General features: G+C 40.3%; 1 protein-coding gene across 1 annotated transcript in view; it reads right to left on the bottom strand.

The window, feature by feature from the left end:
- Positions 1–422: 422 nt before the first annotated feature.
- SLC16A9 (solute carrier family 16, member 9) overlaps positions 423–12225 on the bottom strand; it is a 12720-nt gene continuing 917 nt past the window's right edge. Inside the window, exons 2-5 of the mRNA XM_010190785.1 lie at positions 4642–4785; positions 3624–3719; positions 1172–2080; positions 423–772 (exon numbers count right to left, since the gene is read on the bottom strand). Coding sequence (XP_010189087.1) covers positions 594–772; positions 1172–2080; positions 3624–3719; positions 4642–4785 — 1328 coding nt within the window. The 3' untranslated portion in view covers positions 423–593. The remainder of the gene's footprint in view (positions 773–1171; positions 2081–3623; positions 3720–4641; positions 4786–12225) is intronic.

The raw sequence follows: 12225 nt of genomic DNA, 5'->3' as shown, positions 1-12225 counted from the left end.
ATTATAAAGTTCACTTCACTTATGCAACACAAGGTTGGTTTTGTTCCCCCTCTTCCCCCTCCCCCAGTTGGCACTTCATTGTGAATTAGAGAAACTTTAAAAAGGTGAGAAGTTAATCTAAGCATGATGTTAGAAGCACCTTGCCACAGTATTACATTCTAATAAGGCAATATTTTCTTTTGTAAAGTTTGATTGTGCAACTTGGAGACATATAAAAGGTGACAGAAATGCCAGCCTTCTCCTGTAAGGAACAGGTCTTCATTTTTTCTTCAAAGTTTTCATCCCTCCGCATCACTCCCGTTAAAAAAAACCAAAAAGTATATCTGATAATACAGCAGAATATACCCCTTATGGGGTGAAAGGAAGTTACAGTAGACAAAGGCTGAAAACACAGTGTACAGTAGACAAAATAAGACTGTTCTTAAAAATAAAATTTAAAAAAAGAAATAAAAGAAGAAAAATGAACAGAAAAACAAGCAACAATGGAATTTGTGTAGTGGAAGAGGATTTTTGGGCTTCATAAATATGAAAAAAATTACTAAAATACTTTGCTACATAATATAAAAAAGCACAAAGTGTTTTCCAGTTGTCACCTAAGCACTAGATGCAACTTTGTAGGAGTAAGCATTTGGAGGCAGCTTTGAGCTCTGATTGGTACAGGCGTTCCAGCAGGGTAGCGCTGCCAACAGCAGAAGAAATCCACCCAGCAAGACACAAAAGCCACTGAAATAGAATGCAGTGTCATACTCCTGCGTCCAGTCATAAAACCAACCTGAAGGTGAAAGTGAGAGAGAAGTGCATCAGTGAGGTCATACGTAACACAGCACTGTAAGTTAGAGACACATCATTAAAACAAAAAATCAAACAAAAAAACCCAAACTAAAAAAAAAAACCAAAAAACCAAAACCAAAACAACAACAAAAAACCAACAACAAAAAAGGGCCAAATCTGAAATGCTGTTTGACCGCTTAGAGATGAAATGTGCTTTTCATCAAAGCCAGAACAAAATCAACTTGGCCAGCTCAAGCATAACAGGCTTTAATTTTTGTTGAACATTTTTATTTCATCTTTCCATTGCTATTAGGACCAACTAGAACTACTTGCATGCAAATTAATCCTGTGTGGTCCTGAGAAGCTCATGTTCATTTTATAGTATCTACCTTGACCTTACCTACAATTGGCGGCCCGAGGCTATTTCCAAGTCCAGCAAAGAACATCAATATCCCATACGCGTGAGTCAGTTTCTCAATTCCCACAGTCTTTGTTGTCACATAGGGAAAAATGGACCAGTTCCCAGTCAGAAAACCCAAAATGGCAGAAAGCATCGCTAACGTAAGGTAACTTTTGGCAAACGGAATTGCAAACAAGGCCGCTCCTGTCATTAGTAAGGTAGTTACATAGAGATATAAAGTGTTAACCCACTTGAAATCTGCCAATATTCCTAAAGTAAGTTTGCCAATAGCAGTCATAATGCCTATAATGGAAATAAGGGGCATACGATAGTCATCTTCATTAATGTTTGCACTTCTTGCTACATCTTCCATCAGCAGAGAAGGAGGAAATCCACCAATATCAAAGAGCAAGATGGCAACAAAGAGAGCTGAAAATACTTTGTTCTTAAAAAGAACCACGGTTTCCTCCCAGTAGTTCAAGTAGAGCTGCCACTTCCTTTTGGCGAGTTGCTTGCAGAAGTTTGTCTGTTCTACAACTTTCTTTTTGTAAGTGTCTTTCTCATTTACATTTATGGAGCTTAATACATTCTTATTTAAAATGCTATCTTGTTTGTAATCAGGCATGTTGTTTGCACATTTTTCATCAATGTAGCCCTTTTCAAGGATGCTTATATTTTCTTCAACAGTCTTTTCTTTCTCATGGTAAACAGAATACTGATCCGGGACTTTGTCTACACGTGTTTTCTCTGGCGGAGTGGAATCAGATGACTCCAATGGTCTCATTAGACTGCCACATGCTAATATATTTAGAGACAGTGCACCAACTATTAGTAGACAACCATCCAGTCCATATAGATCAATAAGTTCTCTTTGCAATGCTGCATATATAAAGAGTCCAACGCTTGAGCCTATAAAAGGAAAATAAAACCTGTTTAAACTGAAGGACTGAGAAGATTTTTCAACACTAACAATCATCTACATTTCAGCAGCTACAAATACACTGTCACAGGAACGGTAACTCATTTGTGCTCCTCTCTTCCCAGTCTAACTGATAAGTTATCATCCTTCTTGAAGTTACAGTTTCTTTATTGAGTCTGCACAAAATGAAAAGTCTTTTAAAATATCTGAGCCATTTATGATGATTAATACTAGCAGACACTTTAGAAACAAGTAGGAGCAATACCATATCTGATGAAAACCATCAAGGACTATTAAGCCATCCTTCTGCCTTGCACTTACATACATGGATCCCTTCAGGTACTGTTCTGAGTTAGCACAGTCAGAATTTCACACAAGCATTTTATGCAATCCCACCAATTTAAAGAAAAAGCTCTCGGCTGAAGTGAGCATAAATGCACTGTAATCAATGGATGTCCAGTCAGAAATAAAGAGCACTGGTTTGTCAAGTCAATTTAAAGACAAACTTCAAATTAAAATGATTTGCTGAAGACTGTCTCCATACTATATTAAAGCCATTTATATACTGCAGTGCTAAACACAGGAAAAAAATAATTATAAAATTCAGACTTGTTTTGTCTTCCAAGTACTACAATTAACCAGGGCTCAGTAAGATCAGGCCTTAAGGTAAACTACCTGAAATCCCAACAGCAGCCACTGAAAGTGATTCCAAGGAACATGTCTGCAGAAGTTCCCTTTATTCTACTAGAGTGGATCTGGCATTAATATCTCACGACACTGACTGTACTGACCAGGCCTCTCCTCACTAACAGCTGCTTGAGAAAACAGATCAGAGGAGAGACTCCACACAACACAGAAAACAAGGCACTTCTTTAATGATTCCTACTTGGTCCATTAGTTTAGCAATTCCTTTTGGTGTAAAGGAAAACATCACACCACCTAAAGACCCAGAGAGAGGACAAAAAAGACTGCTCAGCATCCTTCTAAGAATTTTCCTTGTATTATCAGAGGTTTGTTTTTCTAGGATCCCTTTAACAAACGTGGACAAAAAGCTGGGATAAGCTTTTGGAAGATTTCAAAACGGAAAAAATATTAAAAATGTAAGCTGAAACTTCAACGACTGCTTTGAAGGCACAGCTAATGCGAGGTTATGGTGATCCAGCATTTATATCCTGCTTCTCCAATCTCTTTCTCACCCCTGATCTTGTGTAAGAAAGAAGAGGAAGAAGAGAGCTCTATGGAAAGGTTCCCCTCTTACTAGCCATGACATACAGCCCAAGCTGCACATGAGCCTGCTTTCATTTTAGTGAATATCCTTTTCTCAGCTATGTGGACAACCCATACCATACACCTGCAAGTGCAGTTACTGTTTTATCTGAAACCTGATTTTATCTGTCCATTGCTACTGATGTTTTGACATAAGAAGTACTTCAGCAAATAACTGAGAAAAATATAATCTTCTGGTTTTTTATTGCCAGGGTAATGGTAGTTGTATCCGAGTTGAAAAGTTAGAATGACAATTAAAAGTCATACCTGTTGAAATCAGACCAAGTGCAAGGCCTCTGCGTTTGTCAAAATATTGGCAAGTGATGGTGACTGTTGCAGTATACAAAAGGCCACATCCAAGCCCTTGAGAAAAAGAGTTAGAAATGAAGCATGCAACACTCAGCAAAGAATGCCCCCTTCAATTCCCCAGATAATACAGTAGTGTACCCTGGGCACGGAGGTACCTTATAACTCTAGCTTAGCACCAGCCACGCCAGTCTTACTGTGACTGGGCCATGAGGCTGCCTGCACTGTTCCTCTCCCTCTGCCCTGACCATCCGTGGCTGTGGAAGCTGTGTGAAGCAGCTGCGTTTGAGGAGTTCACCAGCTCAGGTTCCGTGCTACGTGGCAGGGTTACATGGCTTCCAGGCCAGGGGCTGGCCCCAGAAAAGAGCAGAGCTGCCTCCGCGTGGCACCGTGCCCGAGCTGGCACACTGCTGGGTCCCTGCTGGCCTGCAAGGTGCCTGGCTTCCTGACACAGTTAATTTGATAAACCACCCACAGCAGCCCTCTGCAGCACAGAGGGGCAGGTCACCACCTGCCAGGAGAACAGCACTTTCATGCCTCTAGCACAGCATTTTGGGTTCAAACCAGTTATGTGGAGAACAACATTGCTCCCTAATGATCTCCAATTTATCGAATTAGAATGAGCACATGACAAAATTCCTGAAGATATATTATTCCTTTAAGATTGGCACTTCATGTCTGCAGAAGACCTGCTTGATTCCACCCCTTAGGTAAAACCTCAACTTCTCCATCTTTAACAATCATGTCAGCAGAGGACAAACTGATTTCAAACCCTGACGAACAGATGCATTGCTTTTATCTTTCACTACGTGGTAACAGCCTACCTGTGCAACACCCCTCCCCACCCCAAAGTATTCCCAAAGTATTCCAGTCCCAGACTACCACTGCCTCTGTGAATCAGTTTCCCATTTCTGATTCATAAACCAGGACTCAAAATAAGAAAGACTAAGTCTCTATATGAAGGGAAGCTGTGTCTTACCAACAACAATCCCATAAGAAATATATAGAAAGTATATGTTAGGTGCAAAACTGCTCATCATGAGGCCGCCAGCCACCATAAAGCCACTGAAGATTGCTACTGGTCTTGCTCCAAAAGATGATACGCATATACTGCAGACAGGGCCTGGAATAAAAGCAGGAAAGACATTTCTAGTAAATACCAACTCCAGGAAGAAGAACTAAAATGTATCAGTCTATGGAAATGTTTCTTACAATAATTTTTTAAATAAATAACCATATTAAACAACAATTCGAAGTACTCATTTTTACAGGATTCTTTAAGAGAACTTTAAAAGTTATAAAAACATCCAAGACCAGGCTTGCAAGATTTTTGCTCAAGAAGAAACTGACATCAAGACCAAGAAATGGTACCAGGGCTGGAAGGGAGAGAGTGACCAACCATCCTTTAAAGGTAGGATGATACATACATACCAGACTACAACACTGTCGCTGCACACCCAAGGATTTGTACAAAAGTTCTGAAAAGAATCTTCATCTCTAGGTACCAAAACAAGTTAGACCATCAGCCAGGCTTTAACCAAGCTGGTATTTTTTAACGGAGCCCAAAATCCGTGTTTCAGAAAGACAATATGCGTACTCATCTTGATATAAGATGCGATTTATAAAACTGAAATGGAAAATAGCAACTTCTGATCATAATCATGGTAAGAATGCCACCTGGTGCTTACATAGAGGAAATATCTGCTGATACACCCGATAAAGACAAACACTACTCTTCCCTGATTTTCTGGGAAATGAAATACCTGCTAATCAGTGTTTTACCAAATAACTTTACTATCTAGCTTGGTTTCTACTGTAGAACTATGGGAAATAAGAGGCATTTACTGAGAATGTCCGGAGCAGTGTTCATTAAGTTTGAAAGAGGTTTTTCCCTTTCTTTACTACCCCTCTCCAATATTTCTTAGTTGGTTAGCTCTTCAAAACAAGAACAAAGTTCAGGCAACATTCGTACTCAGCCAGTTCTCCCCTCACCGAAGCTGTAGAACAAGCACTTATTTTCAGTTGTGTGACCTGGAATACACCTTTCAGACTGAAGCAGCGTGCAAGCTTGGTGCCCTGCATAAATAAGCAACCAGCAAGAGACTTGGCTTGCAAAAGACAACCTCTCATCTGAAACCCTGCAGTTCCAAACATTCATACATAGACTTACATATTAGCTCCAAGATCCTAAACTCAGCATCTCCAAGATTAGGACTTAGATACATAGATGAATGACATTATTTAAAACCCAACAACAGAAAAACCCCTCACCACCTTCGTATCTCCTTCGCAGCAATGCAAAGGTACTCCACAGGCGATACAATCTGCAAAAGCAGTAACTTTGCAGTCTGCCATTTGCTAAGGTTGGTCCTCCCTGACTCACACACAGCTGAGATTCTCAGCAGATGGGAGGTGAGCCCAGAAAGGTGATATGAGGTGAACAACAGTTGGAGCTGAGGACAGAGCTCGCCTAGGTTTGCAGACAGGAGCTAGCAGCTGGGAATGTAGGCAAGGTTTTCGTGTGGTTACCAGCCATGGGACAAGCAGTTCTAGCAGGCAGGAGCACAGCTTCATTAGCAGGTAGAACAATCATCAAAGGCAAGGCAGTTCAGAACTTTTGCCCTGTGCAAGAGCTATCTGTCTAGGGCACATAAAGGGAAGCGAGTCTGAACAGGGGCTTATCCAGACAAAGAGTCAGAGTTAAAGAAGAATCGAGAAAAATCTTCTAGGGAAGTAGGGTTTATTTGGATGTTGGAAATAATTAAAAAGAAAGATGTAAATGCTTGCTGCTTCTCAAGAGTTAGCATGCTGTGGGAATGAAAGCCGGCCAGAATAACTTGGGCAGAGTAACTTGTTGAGAACAAAAGCTGAGTGTTAGATTGTTGCTGATTCTTAGAATTAGTTACTAGAACTGGCAAATTAAGAGGAGTGTGTTTCCTAAAACCATGGGTTTTAAAAATAAACAAAGGATTGAATCTGTATTACATAAAAAATTCTTCTACACTAAAAGAACACTAGGTAGTGATAACATAATTCAATTAAGCAGAGGAATTTGCACTCTTTCTATTCTTTATTTCTGAGCCACTACCTTGCTAAAACAAGCAGTATTTCCCTTTCTCCTGCTTGCTATATTTCAACACAGCTACTTTCAGAGGTCTCTGTCCAGCCTGGGGTGGTGGTACTGGTACAGACTGCACTGATTGCTACTCGAGGATTCCAGGTGAAGCTGGACCCTCTGACTTCAAGCCAGAACAAGGGAGACGCAGAGCTGAAAAACATCTTCATAATCTGACAAGGACACTCTCCTCTGGCACACCATCAAAAACATCTCTGACAGTGTTCAAGGAGATGCTCTTCCAGCTTCTCCCACTTATAAAAAATAATCCCAAAGGAGAACAGAAAGTACAAAGAGATCTTTTTGCTACAACATGGAAAACAACCTGCACAAAACTGAAGAACCTGCTCCAATAAGCTCAGTATTAATGTGTCATCTCACACAGCAAGAGATCTGGCAGCTCAGCAACGGCCCTGTTTATAAGAAGGATTGCCAGGATAAGTATTAAAGTAGTTATTATAAGTCTCTGGGATGAGAAGAAAAACAGCTCCGTCTTCCCCTTCACGCTAGGCCCTACTTTCCCACTCCCCTCATTGTACTACTAGAAAATAAAAGTCACAAAAGAAAACCTCCATGGCAGCCAGCATCTCTGTTCTTTCCCCTACCTCCTTGCATTCCTTCTCTTTCTCTGCTTCCAGAAGAGCTGGCATTTTCTTTCCACCAGACACAGTACCTTTGGTTATTACCATGGTATTTGCACAGGAGTTCACTGTACACAAATGTTATTCTCTACAAGTAATTCAAGCACAATGGGTTCAAAGCAGTTAATTCTAGTCAAACATCCAACTTTCCCAGAGCAGGACTGAAACTTGCTCTGTGATCTCCTGCATTGTGGATTTTGTTCAAAATGAACATTCTGTAGAATGTAGGAGCCTACGTACAGCCCCGCAGGAAACAGCTCTTCAGGCAGCATAAGGGTTTCCATTAGCTGACTCTCTTTCACAAAGATCCTTCCACTGATAATGTATTACTCACCGTAACGTGAACAACATAAAAATAAAATCCTAGTGGCAATCCTCAATAGTAAGCATGGAAAATGGCTTTTAAGCCAGCATTTTGTTCAGTTTGCCAAGCAGCACCAGAGGTCAGCACTGGTATTAGAATAATATTTAAAGACATTGATAAATTGATATTTACTCTTACAAATAAAATCCCTGGGGCTTTCTTAAAACCAGCCCAGTTTATAAGACTGACAGCTAACTCTAGGACAAATGACTGCAAAGCCAGCGCAGGGATAGCCACTGCCCTTCTGCACACAACCTGCCAAGGCTCGGCAGGCAGTATTACAATTATCAGGCTCTTCAGGGGAGCAGTCAAGAAGATCCCTGGACAACATGGGAAGCAGCAGCAGAAAGAAGATGGGCTCTCACAGTAGGTCATCATGCAGAGAGAACACAGAGGAAGAAGTCCTAGGAGGAATCATTTGTACATTGATATTTTCATTGAGGTTTTTTTTTTAATAAAGACTTTAACCAGACACGACAATGAATCCTTCCTGAGATGTGAAAAGAAGCCATCTGCTGCTTACACTGGAACTTCATAAGATCACTACAGTGATCTTCTGACCTCCTGACAAGGACAGAGTTGTTTTGTTTAACAGGCATGAGGAACTAATGCTCTCTTCCTCGGTCTTCTCACATGAAGAGAAAAATTCTGCAAACTAACACTCCCTGCTTCCACTCACTTATCTCGAGGGTCCTCCCCTCCTTAACCTCATTCACATACAAAACCTTTTGCTAAACAAACAATACTGCACAACTGAGTTCTTTTTCTTACCACCTGCATTAATCTCACTCACCCTACTTGCCCATAACTGTCTGAGCCTGTAAAAACTGGAGTAGAAGTAATGCTCATGGACTGTAGGTAAAATCCACTGGACAGAACACAAGAATGGTTTTCTGCATATTAAATGCATTGCTGAAACCTGGTCATAATAAATAAAATATTCTCCAAGTGTTTGTACATTAGATAAAGAATATAGACCAGAAAAAGCCTTTTTAACACTGCACAGCAACCAACTCCCAACTGATTGAAAAGACTGCTCCTTTCTGATAAAGTTATTAAATGAACTGGGCTCCTCTTCAGAGGAAATCTTTGAGACACCTTCTCCCCTCCTCATAACTATGTGTAGCTTACATAGTCTACAGTGGGGGCTATCTATGTGCAAGGTTTTTGTCCAAAATATGGAGATGCTGCAAAGGGTTTTTTAGAGTTGTAAAATTATTGCTTGAAAACACAAAATTAAGCTTTTTAAAACATTTAACACCAAATGCCTCAGACCAGAAGAAAGACCCTATTAATTTACCAAGACATGCCTTTCAAGGGAGAATCTTCCCTCTCTTCTCTCTGCAATAAAGGTGAGTGGGAAAAGGACACATATTGCTGCAGTTTCCTGCTATGCCAAATACTGTGAGGTCAACTCTTACTATAAACAGCTGTGGTGTCAATTACAGGCACCAAGGTCTTTGTTTTGCTTTTAACAAGTGTAACATGGATCAAATTTAATTTCAGGCTCTGAATGGATGTAAAATTAAGAACATTTGGTGCAAGATGAACACGCGATCTTCAGCAATGTAATAAATACCCTTCTCTGGCCTGTTTTAGTAGGGGAAACACCCTAAGCTCTTTCAATTTCTTCCTATGCAACAAGCCCTACATCATCCATGGAGCCATGTGCCACATCTGCTATAGCCTGATGGGCGTTATGACACCTAATATTATAGAGGAGGCCTCACCACTGCCCTGCACAATAACACTGATGCTTTTTTTCACTGTTTTAGGCACATTTCTTCCAATACACTGTAAGGTCACATCACAGAAAGCTACAACCTGAGTCATCTTGCAAGGAAGAGATCAACCAGGTCCCTGTCCCCTTCCCTTTTCCAGCTGATGAGCTAAGCAGGCCAACGCAGGGCTGAACACTGGCCTTAGCAACGCTGCCTGTGCTGTGAGCAGGAGGACAGAAATCGAACACCAGGCAGCTAGGAAATTCATCTCAATAAACAAGGTGCTGTACTGGGTTTCTGTGTCTCAAGTCTAAGTTTAGCTCTCGCACAAGTCAGAAGTAAACACTGTAGAAATGATACCAATACAGCAAATGTGAAAGGACTCACCAGCATCAGCTACTTCAATAAAGGTTTAAGACTACGTGTACAGAGGGAAGGGGACAAGACGCACCGAACCTTTCTCTGTGCTAGCTGGTATACCTAAGGACATGTTCTTCTTTCCAGTGAAATTACAGTACTAATAGCAAAGTCACTGGAACTATCTTCTGCTGTTACAGAAGCTAGCTAATGGGATTTCCAGCGCTATCGATAAGAAAAAAATCTTCCTCTAGAAAATGGACACAGATGTATTTCCTATCTGTAGCTGCAAATCTACCAAAACTGACATTCTTTTTCCAGTCTGGCATCTACAGCTTCAGAAATGTGATGTTAAGTTGGAGAAGGCTCACAGAAGAGTCTTAATGGTTCTTCAGAAAAGCTTTAATTAAAAGAGCCGAAGTCTCTTGTATCAATGGCAAAAAACCCCACTGTATCAAGGTACAGGCTTAACAGAAAATTTAGAATCAAATTGATTTCAGTCTCTAGACATAGACCACACTAATTCAGGGGCGCTTCAAAATGGACCACTTAAAGATAAGATTATTCATCAGCTAAAAACTAAAACTAAGAAACTTGTATCATAAGATTACATACTGCTAAGGAGGGAATTAATCACTGAGAAAAGTTTTAAGGGACAATGTTCTTAATCAAATGAGAATTACAATATTTTCTGCAAGCAACATGGATTGCTTCAAGAATACTAATACTTGAAAACATGTCTTTAGATAGCTAGATCAGAGACTGGAAACCAAAATAACAGAAGACAAGGGGAAGAAAAACAAATAGTAGAAAAGTCAAGTTAGGAACAGGGAAAGGCAAGGGGACTACTGAAAGGCTTTGGGGTAAAGCTGTCCTGTTACACACACATGCTGTATTGCTGCCGAAAGCTTGCTTGGGGAGATTGTTAGGTTATTAAGTTACAATCTTTTCACATACATGACATTTGTTAATTTAGAAAAATTCAATTATTCTGATCATCTGCTGAACATAGGCTACAACACACAATGGTCCCACCTGGCCTATAACACCAGAACCTGCAATAGCGGAAGAACAGAAGCAAGCTCTCTTTTCCTGTATTCATTAAAAGGGCCTAACTATGCAATGCATTATATCAATGGTTTTGCACTGAAAACACATGTTCTTTACAGCAGTGATTAGGCCTGAAAAAGCCCTGCTATGAAAGTTGCATGAAAAATTGTAACTTCTCAAAAGCATTCTAGTTTTAGGTAGAGCTTATGACACTTACAGTGTCCGTCTGACGAGCTTACTTTAAGTAGAGTTATCATTAAGGTCAGATCCCAGCTTCCCAGTAGGAAGTTCCATTTCAGGTAAAGCAGGGAACACACACTTTGTTTTCAGTCAACTCTAATAACATTAATGCAATTAAAAGGCCCTCAGTAACTTTTCTTTGAAGGCATTAAAGTAGAAATGTTTATTAAGCTTCCAAATCCCAAGCTAAAAGAATAAAGTATACTGACAAACAACATTCCTCCTAACCTGTCAAAACTTCAACTAACTTAATCATTCCATACCAAAATAAATTACAAAAGCACCTTTTATTTGTATTATTCAGTCACAGATGCTTCTGTTTGCTATAAAGCACACTACTGACAATTGCTCACAGTGGCACTAAGAAATCTGGAAACTACCATGGTGCTGACATACGAAAAACGGGGCTGAGGCTCCTGTCAGAGGAGCGACCTGGAGACTTCTGGTCTCCAGGGAGAGAGTTTTTCTTCACAGCTTCTCTCGCAATCCCCTTCTGCCTACTTTTTCTTCAGTAACTGTCTTGTTTAGCCTTTCTCCCCCCGCCCTTCATTTTCTCACTCAAGTTCATTTAGGTCTTGATCCGTTAATAATAAGAGTTAATGCCCTTAAAACAGGAAAATAAAAAAGTATGACAGAAGAGCAGTCTATAATCCTTTGTCCACTTACACACTGGGACTGAATATTGTCTTCTTGCAGTTAATGATCCACCTGCCTTTGCCCATTTCCGTTCTGCCTGAGTGACACCAGTACTTGGCCAGTTACAGCGTCATAGAAAGCAGTGGGTTTTATTCAGTTCTGTATCACTATTTGAACATCAACGCTTTTTTAAGGAGAGATTTCCTCAGAATCCTGACCTCCATTTTGTCCACTAAGCTACATAATTGCTTTTGCCCATAGCGATTTCTCTGCTGACAGGCATTTCTTTCCAGATTCAGCAAAAATATCATAGTTCCCATAGTGAATCTTTGAAAAGCAGAAGTTAGTGATATTACCCATTACAATGCCAATGCTTGATATTAAAACAACAAGAACAAAAGAGACAACAGACCTATGGACTTTCAAAAGTGGTGTTTTC

Source organism: Mesitornis unicolor, unplaced genomic scaffold, assembly GCF_000695765.1.
Source record: "Mesitornis unicolor isolate BGI_N332 unplaced genomic scaffold, ASM69576v1 scaffold4008, whole genome shotgun sequence".
NCBI lineage: Eukaryota > Metazoa > Chordata > Aves > Mesitornithiformes > Mesitornithidae > Mesitornis > Mesitornis unicolor.
Note: the sequence above shows the minus strand (reverse complement) of the source record. Positions and strands in the feature narration are given on the sequence as shown.